This window comes from Gymnodraco acuticeps, unplaced genomic scaffold (assembly GCF_902827175.1).
Source record: "Gymnodraco acuticeps unplaced genomic scaffold, fGymAcu1.1, whole genome shotgun sequence".
NCBI lineage: Eukaryota > Metazoa > Chordata > Actinopteri > Perciformes > Bathydraconidae > Gymnodraco > Gymnodraco acuticeps.
In genome coordinates this window covers 854,734-871,575 of record NW_022990054.1, presented here as the reverse complement: position 1 = coordinate 871,575, position 16,842 = coordinate 854,734, and the positions used below count along the sequence as shown (strand labels likewise).

At 42.0% G+C, this 16,842-nt stretch overlaps 1 protein-coding gene across 7 annotated transcripts; it reads left to right on the top strand.

Annotated features, from left to right (window-relative positions):
• Nucleotides 1-181: 181 nt before the first annotated feature.
• On the top strand, nucleotides 182-16,673 carry phrf1 (PHD and ring finger domains 1). Of its 7 annotated transcripts, none has more exons than XM_034215934.1 (20): nucleotides 182-265; nucleotides 2,142-2,295; nucleotides 2,416-2,574; nucleotides 2,897-3,093; nucleotides 3,242-3,325; nucleotides 3,426-3,559; nucleotides 3,802-3,893; nucleotides 4,091-4,269; nucleotides 4,613-4,745; nucleotides 4,882-5,003; nucleotides 5,155-5,348; nucleotides 5,596-5,718; nucleotides 9,057-9,211; nucleotides 10,263-11,844; nucleotides 11,902-12,114; nucleotides 12,226-13,376; nucleotides 14,022-14,098; nucleotides 14,558-14,671; nucleotides 14,820-14,948; nucleotides 15,065-16,673. In XM_034215934.1, the coding sequence occupies exons 2-20, from the start codon at nucleotides 2,208-2,210 to the stop codon at nucleotides 15,215-15,217; spliced, it is 5,079 nt and encodes a 1,692-aa protein (XP_034071825.1). In that variant the 5' UTR covers nucleotides 182-265; nucleotides 2,142-2,207; the 3' UTR covers nucleotides 15,218-16,673. The 7 variants fall into 7 exon arrangements, with proteins under 7 accessions (XP_034071825.1, XP_034071824.1, XP_034071820.1 ...); XM_034215933.1 differs by having other exon boundaries at nucleotides 14,022-14,107; XM_034215929.1 differs by adding an exon at nucleotides 1,397-1,996 and having other exon boundaries at nucleotides 10,263-12,114; nucleotides 14,022-14,107.
• The last annotated feature ends 169 nt before the right edge of the window (nucleotides 16,674-16,842 follow it).

The following is a 16,842-nucleotide window of genomic DNA, read 5'->3' as shown; positions in this document are numbered from 1 at the left end:
CAACAAATCAGTTAATTATTTGGGTATCATGTGTTAAAATGGTTAAATTAGCTGCTTAAATGTGGTTGTAGTACCAGTATTTGGTCTTTACTCTGATATGCATTAATATTAGGCCTGCTGTGATCCTAAATAAACGAACAGTGTCTCTTTAAGAGTCACAGCCTGAATGCACTCTGCCATTTCCGTCTCTAACCAGCCGGTGGTGTCACTCAACAACCGTGGAGACTTCAGACACTTACAATCACAACTCACTTTACTGAGTAGGGTAGGTTTGGTTAAAATGATTGTTTAATGCTAAAATATGCAATTTAGGTTGTACGGTTTTTGGGAAATGTGTGTAAGTTCCCCTACACAATGTATTGTGCAGACTCCAAGGGAGCTTGCAACGTTAGTTGACATTCGCTAAATGTAGCTATACTGAGGCTAGCTAACACGTTACCCTGAAGCTCATGGTAGTGGCCAGCGACATTTGTTCATTTAGAACAGCGTTAGAGCTTAGTCTCACATTCTTGTTATTGCATATATCTTTAAAATACACATCTAAATAGATAATGGGTGCATATTTTATCTACGGCACAGAGGAAGCACTCTGTTAGCTGCGGTGATGTCTTCTTTGTTTACAAATGTAGCCATAGTATAGCGTGCAGGCTGCTCCTAGCTAGCAAGCTAATGCTAGATAACCTTTAACTGTGTGTCTTCTAACAATACAGGTAATGTACAGCATTCGGGAAATGTAAAACTGTTGTTTTTTTACTTTTATAAATTGCTCACGACTTCCAAAATGTCAATCGTGCTTAGTAAGAAAATCTCGCTTGGTTTAATGTATCCGTGTACTGTAGTCATTACTATATTCCAATGATCAAGGGCAAATTAAATGATGCAATGGTTCATGTAAATCAATGGCTTACTGACTCACAGCTATATCTGAATGTTAAGAAGACAGTCTGTATGTTTTTTAGCAAGACCAACACTGTATCACACTGTGAACCCAAGGTCTATGTGTCTGGGGAGGTCATTCAAACAGTTACACATTTTAAATATCTAGGCATTATCCTTGACACTACTTTATCCTTCAAAAAACAAGTGAGAAAGGTAATGCAAATAACTAAATACAATCTAGCAAACTTCAGATATATAAGGAACTGTTTGACAACACCTGTAGCAAAACTCTACATGACTGCCATGATCCTTCCCCACCTAACATACTGTATGACCAGCTAATAGCACAACATTAAGGCCTATCCTCTCACTTCACAAACAAGCTCTCAAAGTTTTGGACAGAAAACCTAAGCTATACCACCATTGCAAAATCCTGGACAAACATAACCTGCTCAGCTGGGAAAATATTTTAAAACACACTGATGCATGTCTCATTTTTTCAATTCTAAACGGCAAGGCACCCCCACCACCACTCTGCACTTCTATACAGCAGAACCATTCAAACAGCAGAACCACAAGGTCTGCCCTAAGAGGGGGCTGTGTAGTCCCTCTTAGGTCCAGTTCCTTTGGTAAACACTGTTTCTCTGTGAGGGCACCAACACTCTGGAACACAACACCAATACAGATAAGGAATAACACCTCCTATCATACATTTAACCACAATCATAAGAACTGGCTTTTAAACAATCAAAAATGTGAACACTTTTAACTGTATCAAGGTATGATGATATGTCATCTGTTTGCATGTGTGTCTGTTCCTCTCTGGTGTACTGATGTTGTCTGCTGTACTCTATTTAATTATGTTTTTATTTTCTAGTCTTGTTGTGGTCATTTAACATCTTGCCAAGGACAACAGTTGAAAATTAGCCTGCTGGCTAATACTGGCTCATTTACAGCAATGTGAATTAATGTGCACTGTCCTTTAAATAAATAAACAAACAAACAACATGCTTGAGGATCACTTTCCCTCTCTGCTCAAAGACTCGGCCTGATATCACCTTGTCATTCCATAGAGTCGGTTGATTGTCTTTCCATCATCTCCTGTCCTCTCTGAACAGTGAGTTGATTGGCTTACATGCAACCAAAACATCTCAGTCCTAATGATATTCTTTCAGACCACTTGTGTCATAATTGTTCAAATTCAGCTTGTACAACAAACAATTCCAAACAGCACTATCTGCAATTCTGGTCTATCTTCTTAGGATTCCTTAAGAGAAAAGCTGTGTTGCTGTTGAGAAATTGTTCAGCTGATTTTCTGATGGTCAGCCATGGATGAAGATGACAGCCAAGAGGAGCTGATCAACCGCAGTACTTCCAACAGCAAAGGAAAAAGGCCTGCGTTGTGGGCAATCTCAGGTAGCCTGTTTAACATGTTATTCATATATATATATATATATAATATATAAGAGCATGAGTAAATGTTTTAATCTAAAGTATACTTTTATTTAACTCCTCATGCATTTGTGTTGCTCTTAGATGACTCGGACAGTGGGGAAGCGGAGTCTGAAGAGGGAGAATCTGAGAGTGGTGAGGAAGAAGAGGATGATCATCTAGGTGGAGAGGATGATAGTGATGATGAGGAAGACGATGATGAGGAGGAGGAAGAAGAAGAAGATGGGAATGAAGAGGAAGATGGTACTTGTTATTTCATGTTACAAGATTATCATGTAACTTTTTTTGCTCAACTTATGTTTCTGTTTTAGGTTTATACAGCCCAATAACAAATACATTTAAGTGTAAGCTAATCTGATTAAACCTACACTCGTTTTGTAACTAAAGTAACCTTAGTTTGTCTGTAGAGTTAAAGAGGACAATGTGCCTCTTCGATATGCACTACACACATGTTGCGTGAAATAAGTATAACATTATTTGCTCACTACTTTTCTTTTATGCTGCAGCATCAATGAATAAAGTATGTCAATTGCATTCACAATATATTTCTACCTACTTTGATCAGATGAGGAAGAAGAGGGAGACGCTAAGGCTGAGGATGGAGCTTTAGTTGGAACCTCTGCTGATCCTGCCGACATGAGCTCGGATGAAGACGCAGATAAATGTCCCATCTGCCTTAACTCCTTCAGCAGCCAGCCTGTCGCAACACCAGAGAACTGCGAGCACTACTTCTGCCTCGACTGCATCCTTGCATGGGCCAAGGTAAGTTATATGAACCCAAGGAGAAAGCACTTTGTTATAAAGCACGTTATATCTTTTTCTTCCGAGTACATACTTTGCATTTACGAAGCATACATCTTGGAGGAAGTTGAATGGTTAATTCTGACATTTTAGTTTTCTGCCTTTTTAGAATGCAAACTCGTGTCCTGTGGACCGTATTGCCTTCAACAGCATATACCTAAGGAAATGTTATGGAGGCAAAGTAAAGAAAATGGTAAGTGCCTTCAGTTTTTGGTAGCATAACTTTTGCAACATTTATAGTTTAGTCTTTTTAATTTAGGCTAATGTTTATGTGGGATTATTTTCTGCTTCAGATCACAGTACAAAAGCCTGTGAAGGAAGGGGTTGAGGAAGTAGTAGATTTGGACCTGGAGCAGACCAGCTGTGAGGCGTGTGGGGGCATTGACCGCGAGGACCGCCTCTTGCTCTGCGATGGCTGTGATTCTGGGTGAGATAGATATTTTTTGCTAAACTAAAAAGGCATTGAACAGCACAGTCCTATGCTTCCATAAATGTACAGATAATGTGTGTATCTGTCTTGTGATTTGGAGCTGCTCCAAATGTCTTGAAAACCTAACCCCTTTCTTGGTGTGTTGAATGTTGTCAGCTTTTGCCTTTATTACAGAAATAAAACCTGCCGCTGGATTTATTTTTCATCAGAGGTATTTGTTATGTCTTATTCTTCTATAGGTATCACATGGAGTGTCTCACGCCTCCTCTGGACTCTGTTCCTGTGGAGGAATGGTTCTGCCCAGAGTGTGAAGCCACCAACCGTCGCTCAAGTAAGCCTTCAAGCCTTCCTAAATTCAATATCTTTGTGGAATTGCTCTTTATTTTTGTAGCTCCTACCAAATGATGTTGCAACGAAAAAAATCATATAAAAAGGACATGTTAACCTATATCTATTCGTCATATATCAAGTGGCCATTTTTAAGAATTGTTTGCACCATTTAGCATCTTTTAAATATTTTTAATTCAGGGGTTTCAGCTGAAGAACTTAGCGACACAGAGAGCCTTCCCTCTACCGCCCGTCCTGCCACCAGTCGCTTCCAGTTTGGTACTGCAGGTCCCACCAGAGCCATCGCCCGGACACAGCAGAGCGAGAGGGTTCGCGCTAATGTCAACCGCCATCGCATCACACAGGCACGCTCCTCACAGGTTTGGCATGAGGCGTAGCACTTCAGTATTGGCTTATTTATTAACTAACTTATATAGTATAAGCGCAGGCTGGGTTTTTGCGTTTTCATGTTCCACAATGTTTGTTGTTGTGCAAATAAGATTTACTGATTGCATTTGCGACTCATTTGGTGTGTGTTTGGATGATGTTATTTAATGCTTCTTAGAGGAGAAATTATGGCATGAGTTTTTGACGGGTGTTGTCAATTTGATTTGTGATTGAAATGCTTGTGTTGAGAAGCACTGCATGTGTTTTGTAGTTGTAATTATAAATAATGGGTTGTCAAAGTGAACCAATGGAGTGCTGCAAACTTTTTCCTCCTAGTTGGCTCCAACCTTTCTCATCCAGTCCACTTGGCTCGATGACACTATTAACGCTGTGGTGGCTGGGCTCAACACGGCTGTGTATATACGGGACTTCACCCCCCGCCCCCCAACTACCCACAGGCGCAAGACCAGTAAGTAATCACACACATATCATTTCACAACAGTTTTTTTGTCACATATTTAAACACAAAAAAATATTTAGCGGAGAGAAAAGCAGGAAATAGTGATGAAGCCGTAATCCTTTAAATGTTATTGTTGTTTTAACAGGAAAGCGCAGGAAGGTCCGAAGAAAGACGACATCTTCTGCTAAAAGTAAAACAGGCAAAGCAGCAACTACAGGAGTGAAGAGGAGGAAACGGAGAGTGAGGAGGACTAAATCCAGAAGAAGGGTGAGTTTATCATCAACATTTGTTGTTAACTGGAGGTTAATGTAATTCGTTTTTTTACATTTTCAGAAGAGTATAAATACAATTATTTATTCCTCTTGAATCTGTCAGTTGATTTCTCTCTAAATAAACTATACCTGTGATTTCCTGCTAGATCGTGAAAAAGCCAGCCACTCCTCGAAGCCGTATTGCTAATACTCTCCGAATTGTAAAGGACAAAAAGGGTTCTTCGCTTCCTTCAGTGTATCGGCCAGCAGAGAACACGCTAAGCAACATGCGTGCTGACATCGGTACTGCATCTCTCTCTATCCACGGGGATCAATATGACCTGGATCCATTATCGGAACGGTAAGAAGAAGTCTTGTGCATATTGTACTGCTGACACAAATACCATTTTACAGACTTCAAATATTTCTCATTGGTATGACTAGGTCTGGGCCGGCAATATCATAAACCTTTATATGTGGTTATGACCTATTCAAGTATATAACACCTACTGTAGTTGGATAGTTCTTCAGAGTGTAACTGTACATAGCTAAGCATATGCTATTTTAATTATCAAGCTAATAGTGCATTGCATTATTCATTTGACCAGTGAGGAGGTGGAGCAGCAGGCCCGCGTCACATCGCTGTTGGAGGCCAAGAGACGAGGGATCTCTCGCTCTGCTCTGCGCTCTCACCAGCCTGTAGCTCGACCCGTCACTGCAGGCCATTCCAGGTAACACCCCCCTCTAACCATGATGTGTAAGGGTTAGGGGTGTAACGGTTCACAAACATTTCGGTTCGGTACGTCAGAGTCCTGCATCGGGTCTGGTACCCGACGGGTGACCCGCAAAAAAAGTGATGCGGGACCGCGCATAATCATAACCTCTGCAGCGCATCAATCTGCTGCTGAGCGCGCCACATTCTAAATGGCTGAGGTGAAGCTCTAGCGGAGAATACAGCATTTTCAATAACACTTCCTCAAGAGCGAAATCCAACTTCTGGGAGGCTTTTGGTGTCATCCTAGATGGAGAAAAGAAACCAACATCCCACGCTTTTTGAGACAAATATGCAACTGCGTGTGTTAATAATTGCACGTTTTCACTGCTCATATATATGCGGGTTCGGGTCGGGTTGCGGATCTTGTGCCGACGGGTCGGGGAACTAATTGGCTAATATGTGCGGGTAGCGGGGCGGGTTCAGTATTGCACGTCGCAGGTGCGGGGCGGGAGCGGGCCTTAAAAATCAGACCCGTGCAGGACTCTTCGGTACGTACCTCGGTTTTTAGGTCACAGTTCGGTTCGGTACGTTTTCGGTACAGCAGAAAACATTATCACAAAACATAAAATATTTCTTGTTTTTTTATTATTATTAAACTGTGAATAATGTATTCACTCAAATAAATACAAAATATAATAAAATAAACATTAAGGTGCAGCATTTCGATGAACTGAAATAATCTGTATTTGAGCTTTACTGTGCTAATACTCACAAAACATAACAAACGTTTGTAATAGCTTTGGCTCGGTCTGATCTTTCTGCGAGTGGTGGAGGCTTAAATGCTAGCGGGAGTTGGGTTTGCACTTCAGTAATTTTTCTTTTGGTACCCGTGATATTGACGTTCGGGTGATGTCTTTTCAAATGAGTGTGCAAGTTTGATGTATTGCCAGCCGCGTAACCAATGTTAGTTGAACAATGCCGACAAACAGCTTTGGTTCGGTCCACCTGTCTTTGTACGTAACTGCGAAACCAAAATGTTCCCAAACCGGAGACTTCAATGATGCTGGAGGATTTTCGAGCTCAACTTTATCTGCGTTCGCCATTTCGACAGTTCCTCAAATTACTGACTAAATTTGAATGCATCCCTGTGACCAGGGGCCTCATTTATAAAGCGATATACGCTCAAAAAATGGCGTACGCCAGTTTCTACGCAATGTTTGCGATTTATAAAATACTAACTTGACGGGAAAATGTGCGGTCCTCCACGCAAACTCTAACCCATGCGTACGCACTAAGCACAACAACGGGAGAGACGAGAAACTGCGACACCGTTGGCAGAAGGAAGAATGGAGAGAAATATGTGGAAATAATACCATAAATAAAATGTTACCTCTCATTTATCATATATGAAGAATTTATTTTCAAACATTGATTAAAGCCAATCTTAAAATGATTAAACAAACGCCTGTTTGAGACTCCTCAGTGCACACAAAAACATAACTTGGAGAAATAAATAAATACGGATATGTTATTTAAAACCACCTCGAATATGTTGTGTTAATGTTATGAAATGTTTTCTCATAAATGATGCGGTAAGCAGGAGGACAGAATTACGTCTAAACTGACGCCGTTTTGCATTTCTATAGGTTGTAGATACGAGCATGGTTTTATATACTACCATGTTTAATCGTGTTTTATGCCGTTTGCATTTGAGACGCACAGGCTGCAGCGGAGACGCTGCGCACAGCTGATCACAGACACAAACCACAAAATACGAAAACATAATTCAGATCCAGTCGTCATGATTCCCTGATCACTTATTACAGTCTCTCATCAAGGGGGGTCTCCTGTCCCCGATACAAACACACTGCCTGAGGAAGGCTATGTGTATTGTTTTTGTCATTAACCTTTTTCGGGCCATTTATTTATTTATTTTGGTGACGATCCGACCTCCATGCTGCTACTCTGGTTCAAACTGCATCCACCAAATAATATGATTTATCTCCACCTCCCCAAAATAACCCACATCTGACACGGCGTGAGATGTCTTTTTTAGCTGTTCTGTCGTCATTTCCTGCGATCTTCTTCATAAAGTCAGTCAAAATGAATGAATGGGCGTTTCTTTGACTATTTATAGGCAAATATGGGCGTTACGTGAAGCCTGCAAAAGCTGCACCGCATTTCGAGTCGAATGTGATTTATAAAGGGAAACCGGCGTAGGAAGCGCTGTACGCACTTTCCTCTCCGGTACGCAATGTTTGGTGAATCGGGAAGTGGCGGAACATTTCTGTACCTATTTTTTGGATTTCTACTACGTAAGCAACCTTCCCACGTGAATCCTACGCACGGAATTATAAATGAGGCCCCTGCTCTCATAGTATGCCTCTCGTCCAATGAAATGACTTGGTCGCTCTATGACGCGTTGAACCCAATGTGAGCAAATTACTCTGAATGCTGCGACGCAGCACCTGAGATTACTTACAAAAAGTTGTTCACGTTCTCAATTTTTTACGTTTAACGTTATATTCGTTCGGTACACTTCGGTACACACGTGTACCGAACCAAAGGGCCCGTACCGAATAATTTCGGTACGTGTACCGTTACACCCCGAGTAAGGGTTGTTGTTTTGAACAGCTCCTGATTCTGAACTTCTGATTTTGAGTAACATGTTTTTGTTCATCAATCGCTACAATTGTACACGTTGAACATGTGCATGACATACATGCAGTGGCAGCTGGTCAATAGAGGGTGCTAGGTCGCCGCCTTCCCTTCCTCCCCAGTGGAACGGTTCAAATAAAATGTTGTATATTAAATGTAACTAATTATCCTCAGAATGTATGGGTTTAAATGTACAATAATGTTTCATATATATAACATCTAAACCACTATTACAGTATGTTTGATTACTCTCTCTCACCTTTGTACAACCCCAGTCAGTGAAGGCTCTCCTGAAGTGCCAGTCAGTACCATCTTCCACAGCCCCACCTAATATATTTTGCACCAGCCGCCACTGCATACGTGTGCATTACATGATAGAAATTGCACAAATCACTGCTTTTTTTTTATGACAATTTGTTTATTTTATGTAATTCTTTAATGCAAATCTAGTGTTGTTTTGCTTAAAAATATTTTTGGATTAATCTCTCTGTGTTTTGCTAAGAAGAAGAGTAGATAAACATTTTTAAAAAACTGAAATTATTAAACAACAAATACAAACACTACTTATGTGCATCATGACAGTGACCATCATTTGTTATATGCAATATATCAGGTGTTTTGAATGTTTTTATCATCACAATGGTATCTAGCTTGAAATATGGCTGATCTAATTAAGGATTTGCTTTGCTACACCAGGAGAGGTATGGACGTTCCCCAATCAGCGGGTTTTGTTGAGGCGGCTCCTGTGCCCGACCTCCTGGGAAGCATCCTATCAGGACAAAGCGTCCTCTTGATGAACAGCTGTGATGTCGTTATCAATCGAGATGGTTCCCTTAAAGCTACAAAGTCATGTAAGTGTGTGGCACACAGCAAGACCAAAGATCACACATCATCTCACTGTGTTGCTGTTGATGAATGTTCCAGTTTGCCCGAACTCTGACGTGAATAACATTCAAGATTCAAGGGTTTCATTATCATATGCAAAGTAGCTACAGTGTAGTTATGGCAATGAAAATCGTAGGTCCCGAGCTCCTCCGACAATGCAAGATATTATTATAGGACATAAGACAACAAAATAATAATAATACAAAAATAAAAATAGTGCAAATGAAACGGAGTATAATACATTTGAATAAAATAGTGCAGGTGAAAGAAACAGAATGTAAGGTTAAATATTGTACAGTGAAATACAATCAAATACTGTTTGATCCAGTGATAAGTATTAAGATAATACATTAAATAAATTCTAAGATGCAACCAGATGAATTTGGGTTATTGAGCACTTAAAGGTGGGGTAGGTAAGAATGGAGAAACCAGCTCGAGTGCGCTAGAATTTGAAAATACACAACCAGAACAAATCTGCCACTTCCTTACAGAGCCCCTCTTCCAACACACACGAAAGCGCACATGACTAATGAGGGCACGAGATAAGCTTGAGCACAGATGGAAGGCTGACAGGCAGGTAGGCCATCCAGTTATTTTAGCCGGGCCGGCTAAAACGATTGGTCGTGCTTTTTGAAGCGCAACGGCTTCCACAGATGACATTTTTTTAATGTATTTATTGTCAAAGCATTTAATATATTCATTGCTATCGGGAAGTTAAGAGCTTTCCATGGAATATAACAAAAAGTGTTTCTGAAGTGAATTACCTACCCTACCTTTAACAGAGCTCAGGCGTTTAGCAGTCTTATGGTCTGTGGGATGAAACTGTCCCTGAGTCTGGTGGTTTTAGTCCTGATTCTGCGGCACCACCTGCCAGACGGCAACAGATAGAATTGTTGCTGGGGGGGGGGTTCTTTATAATCATGATGTGAATAACTAATGTGAGCTGTGTCAGCTAAGCAAAGCAATAATTGAATTCTTAATATGTGTTTTTAAATGGTTTTTGTTTTTGTGTTGCAGTAATGCAATCTGAGTTAAACCCAGGCCACAGCAACGACAACAGCTCAGGAGAGGCCAGCACCCAGATCAGCCCAATGATGTCCCCCAACCAAGGAGACAGTTCTCCGTCCCTCCCCTACAATGTAGACCAACCAGGATCCTCCCACAGTTCCATGAACAGACCTCTATCCCAGAGCTCCTCTCACTTACCCCCCCACACGCCCCTGCAGACCGGCCACATCCGACCATCTTCTCAGCTACCTCTTCCGATCAGACCCACGCACCCCCACGGTCATCAGAGAAGCAACGGAGCCCCCAGCCCCTCCCTAAGCACCAAGAGCAAGGGGATGGCCTCATCACAATCCCAAAAAGCACCCGCAAAGCCCATGTGGGTAGATGTGTCAGTGCTTCCTAGGATACCAAAAATAAAAAGGGAGAGCGGTGATGTCACAAATAATGGCACCAATCAAGATGTCCGTGATCGTAGCAGCAGCAGTAGTAGTAGGGGAAGCAGTAGCAATTCCACCACCAGTCGTCATGGTCACAGCCTTCCAGAAACGGGCATGAACAGTCTTGCTGGGGACAGGGGACGGCAGCAAAGTGTAGACCAGCAGAAGGGCCGGGCCGAGGGTCAGAGGCAGAGGCCCGAGGGACCTGGCTCTTCCTCAGCCTTCTCCAACTCGTTCTCCTCCTCTTCCTCCTCCTCCATGGGCTCTTCTGCCAGCCAGTCTCGTTATTCCTCGTCGGCATCATCCTCGTCATCGGTGAGTTTCCGCATTAACACAAGTGGGAACACGTGGCAGTCGAGGCAGGTAGGCAGCTCGTCACTTCCTGTCGCTGGAAGCAGTACGCAGCCGACCCGGGCACAAAAGGAAGACGATGCCAAAAAGAGGCAGCTGCACAGAGATAAACAGAAGCTGCTGGCATCGCGTACAGCGGTCAAACAGGAAGAGAGCAGCGATACTATCTACGATCCTTTTGATCCCACTCTGTCAGACTCGAGCAGCTCAGACAACGAAGCTGAGAGCGCAAGACTGCATGGAAGCTCCCAGAATGCAACACGCGAGGAGAAAGCTTCTAGTTTAGTAAAGAAGAAGCAAAGGCAGCAGGACCTGGTGACTGTCAAAACCGAATCACAGGACATTGAGGTCTCACAGGAAGAACCAATGAGAGCTGATGCTCAGGAATCCACATCCCAGGAGGTCAGATTCTCAGAAACATATGTCAAGGTAGAAACAAAATCAAGACTAATAGATATGAAGTCTGAGAAAACAACATCGTTACTAGCCACTAAAGTTAAGATGGAACCAGAGTTGGATGACGCAGGGGGAGCTGAAAGAATTGGTAGCAGCGTTAAAAGTGAAAAGACAGAAGACACTTCACCACCTGTCCAACACAGACTGGATCTTTTCAAGATTAAGAGAGAAGAGGAGAGTGCACAGAGTGCTGTCACTCCTAACACTGCTCCTCGAGATCCATCAGCATCTAGCTCTACTCCCATTAAGAAGGAACAAAAGCCAGAAACTAAATCTGACTCTAAATCCTCTCACAAGTCAAGAGATTTGGGCCAAAAGAAGAAGACCTTCCAAGCTTCGAAGGAGAGGCGCTCTAAAAGTCCAGAGACAGACCGAGGGAAGACCTTCCAAGCTTCGAAGGAGAGGCGCTCTAAAAGTCCAGAGACAGACCGAGGGAAGAGGGGAGACCGTCAGGCATCAGGCCCAGGAGGCAGACAAAAGGAAAAGAGTTCCAGGCGGTCCAGGTCCAGAGAGAGGACTGGTGCACACTCAGTCTCTGAAAGCTCTCAGTCCCCTGTGAGGAAACGCCCAAAGAGACAGCGATCCTGCTCCCAATCCAAAGAGACGAGGAGATCTAGGTAAATATGTAACACTTTGTCCAATATATTGCTTGTATCAAATATGTAGTTGTTGCTGTTTGACGTCGTTTGCTTCTGTTAAGGGTTTTTGTCTCTCGTCACTGATTTTAGGTCTGGTTCTGGATCTAGCAGCAGAGAGCGTTCCAGAAAGAAGAAGCCTTTACAAAGGAGCAAGGAGAGAAGTGATGGCAGAGATCGAGACAGTGATAGAGGCCGAGAGTCGAAGGACAAGAGACGCGGTCGGGGTCGCTCAAATTCCCGGTCGAAATCACGGTCCAGATCCGTATCCAGGGAACGGAAGAAGGGTCACACACGACTGCCACAGCCACCGCTCTCCTCCAAAGACAAGGAGGACTCTCGATCAAAAGACAAGATGAGACGCAGGTCCAGATCCAGCTCAAGAGAGAAAAGGAAAGAAGAAGGGTCTTCATCCAAGAGCGCTCAGAAGACTTCAGGGTCCCGCGTTTCGTCCTCTAAAGACACGAAACAGTCACAAGACAAGAAAAAAGCAAAGGATACACCTGTAAGCTCCATCAAAGAGGAACACGTTGCCCCAGTGATCAGACACAAGACTCCCTCCCGTACTCCTGCCTCTGAAATGACAAAGAAAGACCATAAGGTAGAGAGCCAGGACACAACAGCAGGAAAAGCTACAGAGATCAAGGTTGAAAAAGAAATAAAGAAAGAAAAGCGACCATCTCTTGATATGTTTGAAGATTTGTTTTCTATTAGTGAACCGATTAAGAAAGAAGAATCTGACATCCATGCTTTCATGGAGGCCAAGAGCATGGATGAGAAGGGGAAAGAAGAAGACACCATCAAGACGGAGAAGTGTAAAATCCCCATGATTAAATCTGAGCTAAATTCCCCTAAATTATGCCATTCACCCCCCCTCCCCTTATCCTCCTCACTGACCACACCTGTCCCAGCAGACAGTCTCCAGGATACAGTGTCTGACCCAGAGTTAACGGCCTCCAGAGAACAACCAGACTCTGTGAAGCAGGAAGTCCAGGAGCCCTCGGACTCTGATGATGACTTTAATGTCGATGTGATGCTGGACAGCCTGGACTATGTGAAGACCGAGCGCTCAGAGGAGAGCGGTGCATCTGTCAAACAGGAGAAGGAGGGAGAGGAGGGAGAGGGGGAGGAGGGGAAGAGCGAACAGATATCGACCGTAGCCAAATTCAAGACTCAGGGGAAGAGGGTCACCTGGAATATACAGGAGCCTGAGGGGCCTCAACCAGAAAAGAAGTCTGCAAGCAGTAAGTCTTGCTGCTGGAAGATGTCAAAAGCAATTTATTTTGTTTTACATACAATTTCCTTGATATTTTGTCTAGATGTTACAGATCATAAAGTGTATTTCTACTTAAAGGTCCCCTATTATACTGTTTTCCCTCAATATATTATAGGTCTCAGATAAATACAAAACATGTCTCTGAAGTGTTTGGCTGAAATACCAAACAGATCATTGCAGCATCCCATAATCCCCTCTGTTTCAGCCCTGTTTCAAAAGTGCTGATTCTCTGTCTGTTACTTTAGATGAAAACAAGGAGCCCCTCCCCACGCCCCTCTGAGAGATATTTGGTTACAAAGAACACAATGGTGCTCTAGGAGGAGATTCAGGTGATAAGGTGGGGTGGGGGGGGGGTTGTTACCTTGGTTGGTGATTGATTGGCTAATGGGCTAATGCCTAAAAAACATTATGACATCACAAAGTGGCCAAAATCTGATCAGCTCATTTTCAGACAAGTTTGTAAATGGATCAGGACAAAAAGAGAGCGAATCGTTTTTCCTGAAACTTTCAGAATCTCTTTCCACAGAAACATGTTCATGTATAAAATACAGGAAAAAGTGGATTTTGCGTAATAGGTGACCTTTAATATTTTCTTTTGAATCTTTCCTGACAGAGCTGTCTCTGTATAAACTGAAGCTGAAGCAGGAAGGGGCTCGCAGACCCTCCTCAACAGGCCAGACATCCAGTCAGGTAGGACAGGTATTGCCTAATAACAGTTAACCTAAATGTGCTAGCTAAACACTATACTGTACATGTGTCATGTGATTGAATAACCAGAGGGTGGCAGTGTTTTATCTATAAAAGAGCAAATGTATTTTTCTGGGTGAGGTCACGTGACAGAAACTAAAACTGATACTGAGATAATTTCAGACTAAACGAAAGTAAAAGCTTTAGTGTAGAAACCTGCTGTCAACAGATTTGATTCAGACACTTCCTCCTTCTCCCATTATAATCCTCTACAGACATGTAATATATAAAAGTTTTGATGATGAAATGTTGATACTTAGCCATGGATTGTGGGACATTATAAGATTTATTTATATTAAGGCATTTTTCACAATTGTATTGACAAAAGTATCATTGTTTTCCTGCCCTAAGTGATGTAATCCATGTTCTTATCGTCCATATCATTTTGGTTGGCTTTCACAGGACATCACTGCGGCTGTCAGTAAACCCTCCAAGAGGGGGGCTGTTGGAACCTCCTCTAGATCTGATGGAGAACAAGGAGAAGCAGAGGAAGGGGATTTAATGGGGAAAGATCAGGTGATTATGTGTTTGTAGTGTGTAATCTTTGGACTGAATAGAGCACTTATTCTCATGGGATATTTTGTTTAGACTAAACGTTATAACTCCTTTTCCTTTGACAATAGTTTTAGAAACTAATGTCTGATTTGTATAACCTTACCATCAGTATTTGAAGAAGCTGCACATGCAGGAGAGGGCTATAGAAGAGGTGAAGCTTGCCATCAAGCCTTTCTACCAGAACAGAGACATCAACAAGGATGAATACAAAGAGATTCTACGCAAAGCCGTCCAGAAGGTGAGTACAACACTTAGCCAAGGTTTGTCACCACTGCCGGAAAAACGAGAACTTTGAGTCAGTATTTCCTGAGAATATAAAATATATATAATATTGCTTTTGTTCCTGGTCACCAGGTGTGCCACAGCAAGAGTGGGGAGATCAACCCAGTGAAGGTGGGCAATCTGGTCAAGGCATATGTGGACAAATTCAAACACGCTAGGAAACACAAGAAAGACGAGGACTTAGGGCAGGAGGCTGATGATATGAACATCTCTGATAGCCCGTGAGGAGGCAAACATTGAAGGCGAGGACAGCCACTGCTAACACTAACCCATACACCATGTTTTACTCTGAGTCATATTACTGGCTGTGATCTCCAACTCTACAATCAAAATGGTAAACTAGCAGCTTCAAGATTTTATACAATGTCAAGGTTTCTGAGTTTTGAAGACTAACTTTTTGTTGAACTGCACCTACTGAGGACTTGTGCTTGGACTGCCACTGCCAAGAAGTGGACTCTTTGTGTTGATCATCTCAGAACCGGGAGGCCTGGAGGTTGTGCCTTAAAGAGGCAAATCTCAACCCCCCCCATGGAGCCAGAAATCAGGTAGCTTCGGATGCAGCTCGGGCTTTGAGTTTCACACGGCTGTTTTGTGGGTATTTATCAGTGACACAACTTTCTGTTGGTTAAGAAGTGGTAGATTAATATGCATTATTTGCATATTTAAGACATTTGTAACATTAAGGAACAACACTGTTATGCAATTTTTGTAGAAAGTGTATCCGTAAAGATATGAAACCATTTTAGATTTGGTTGTAAATAATATAGATTTGATATATCCACTTATGTTCCTTTCATCTATGTTGCGAATGACTGATATAAATGGTTCTAGTTTATAGAGCTGACTGGTTTCTGTTTTGTATTATCCGTCTTCCACATCCCAAACAATGTTTAAAGAGCTAAATCCAGTCCAGCGTCCAGTCCACTAATTTTCTCAATAATAGAGATTCAATTTGTTTTTTCCAATTCTGTTTTTAAACAGTTGTGAATACTACTCCACTCTACCGTAAGTATACATTTTAGTTTGAAGTGGAAAGAGTTAAAATACAGCCTTCATGTTCAAAAAGCTCAATGGGTTTCAGTCCCCAGAAACATTCATTTCTGTATTGCCTTGCTGTCTTACCTGGTGCACTCATGTCAACATACCCTTTAACATCAGTTTTTTGTTGTTGTATGTAATATATATTAAGAATTTTTTTTATTTGCATGTAAATCCATGGTTTTTGAGATCAATGTATTTCCATGAATAATAGGAACAATAGAATATCGCAGCAATTCCCAAGGTATGTATATCAAAAATGAACTGTAATCTGTTCAGGGTTCTCTTTGAGGTGTCTGCTATACTAACAGTAATCACAGCTTCATTAGGACTGCTTTGTCAATGTGTCTTGAAACTGAACCTCACTCTTTGCTTTCTTTTATCGAAATGTTCATGAGAAAGTCATTCTGTGTCAATAGCAGTTTATTTGCTGGAAAGGCGGATTATGAGGGTGGTTGGACTTGCCTTGGACTTTGTCCCATGAAATCAGCTTTATAAAGCCAAGAACTAGGAATGAAAACATCTACAAACACAGGTGCTCATGTTTATCTGATTGTATTTAACTTTTTTCCGCATTTACTTTAGACAGGCCAGATGTTTTTAAGAGGGAACACTTGATAATAAATCACTGATGATGAATAGGGTTTGTCTCGATCTAATCTTTTTACTATTTATTTTTCCTGATATCATTTTTCGGCTCAAGCAGGGTTTGGCTTTAGGTGGTAACATCTGAAGATATTCTATGACAAGCATAGAGATGGCCCTTTTATATTATCTCTGTAAGTATCTCAAGTGTATTGGTGTTACTTTAA

Coding starts and splice junctions, on each gene's coding strand:
- phrf1 (XM_034215927.1), top strand. CDS start 2,208: ATGGATGAAGATGACAGCCAAGAGGAGCTGATCAACCGCAGTACTTCC. Junction 2,296..2,415: donor TGCGTTGTGGGCAATCTCAG/GTAGCCTGTTTA, acceptor TGTTGCTCTTAG/ATGACTCGGACAGTGGGGAA. Junction 3,560..3,801: donor TGCGATGGCTGTGATTCTGG/GTGAGATAGATA, acceptor ATTCTTCTATAG/GTATCACATGGAGTGTCTCA.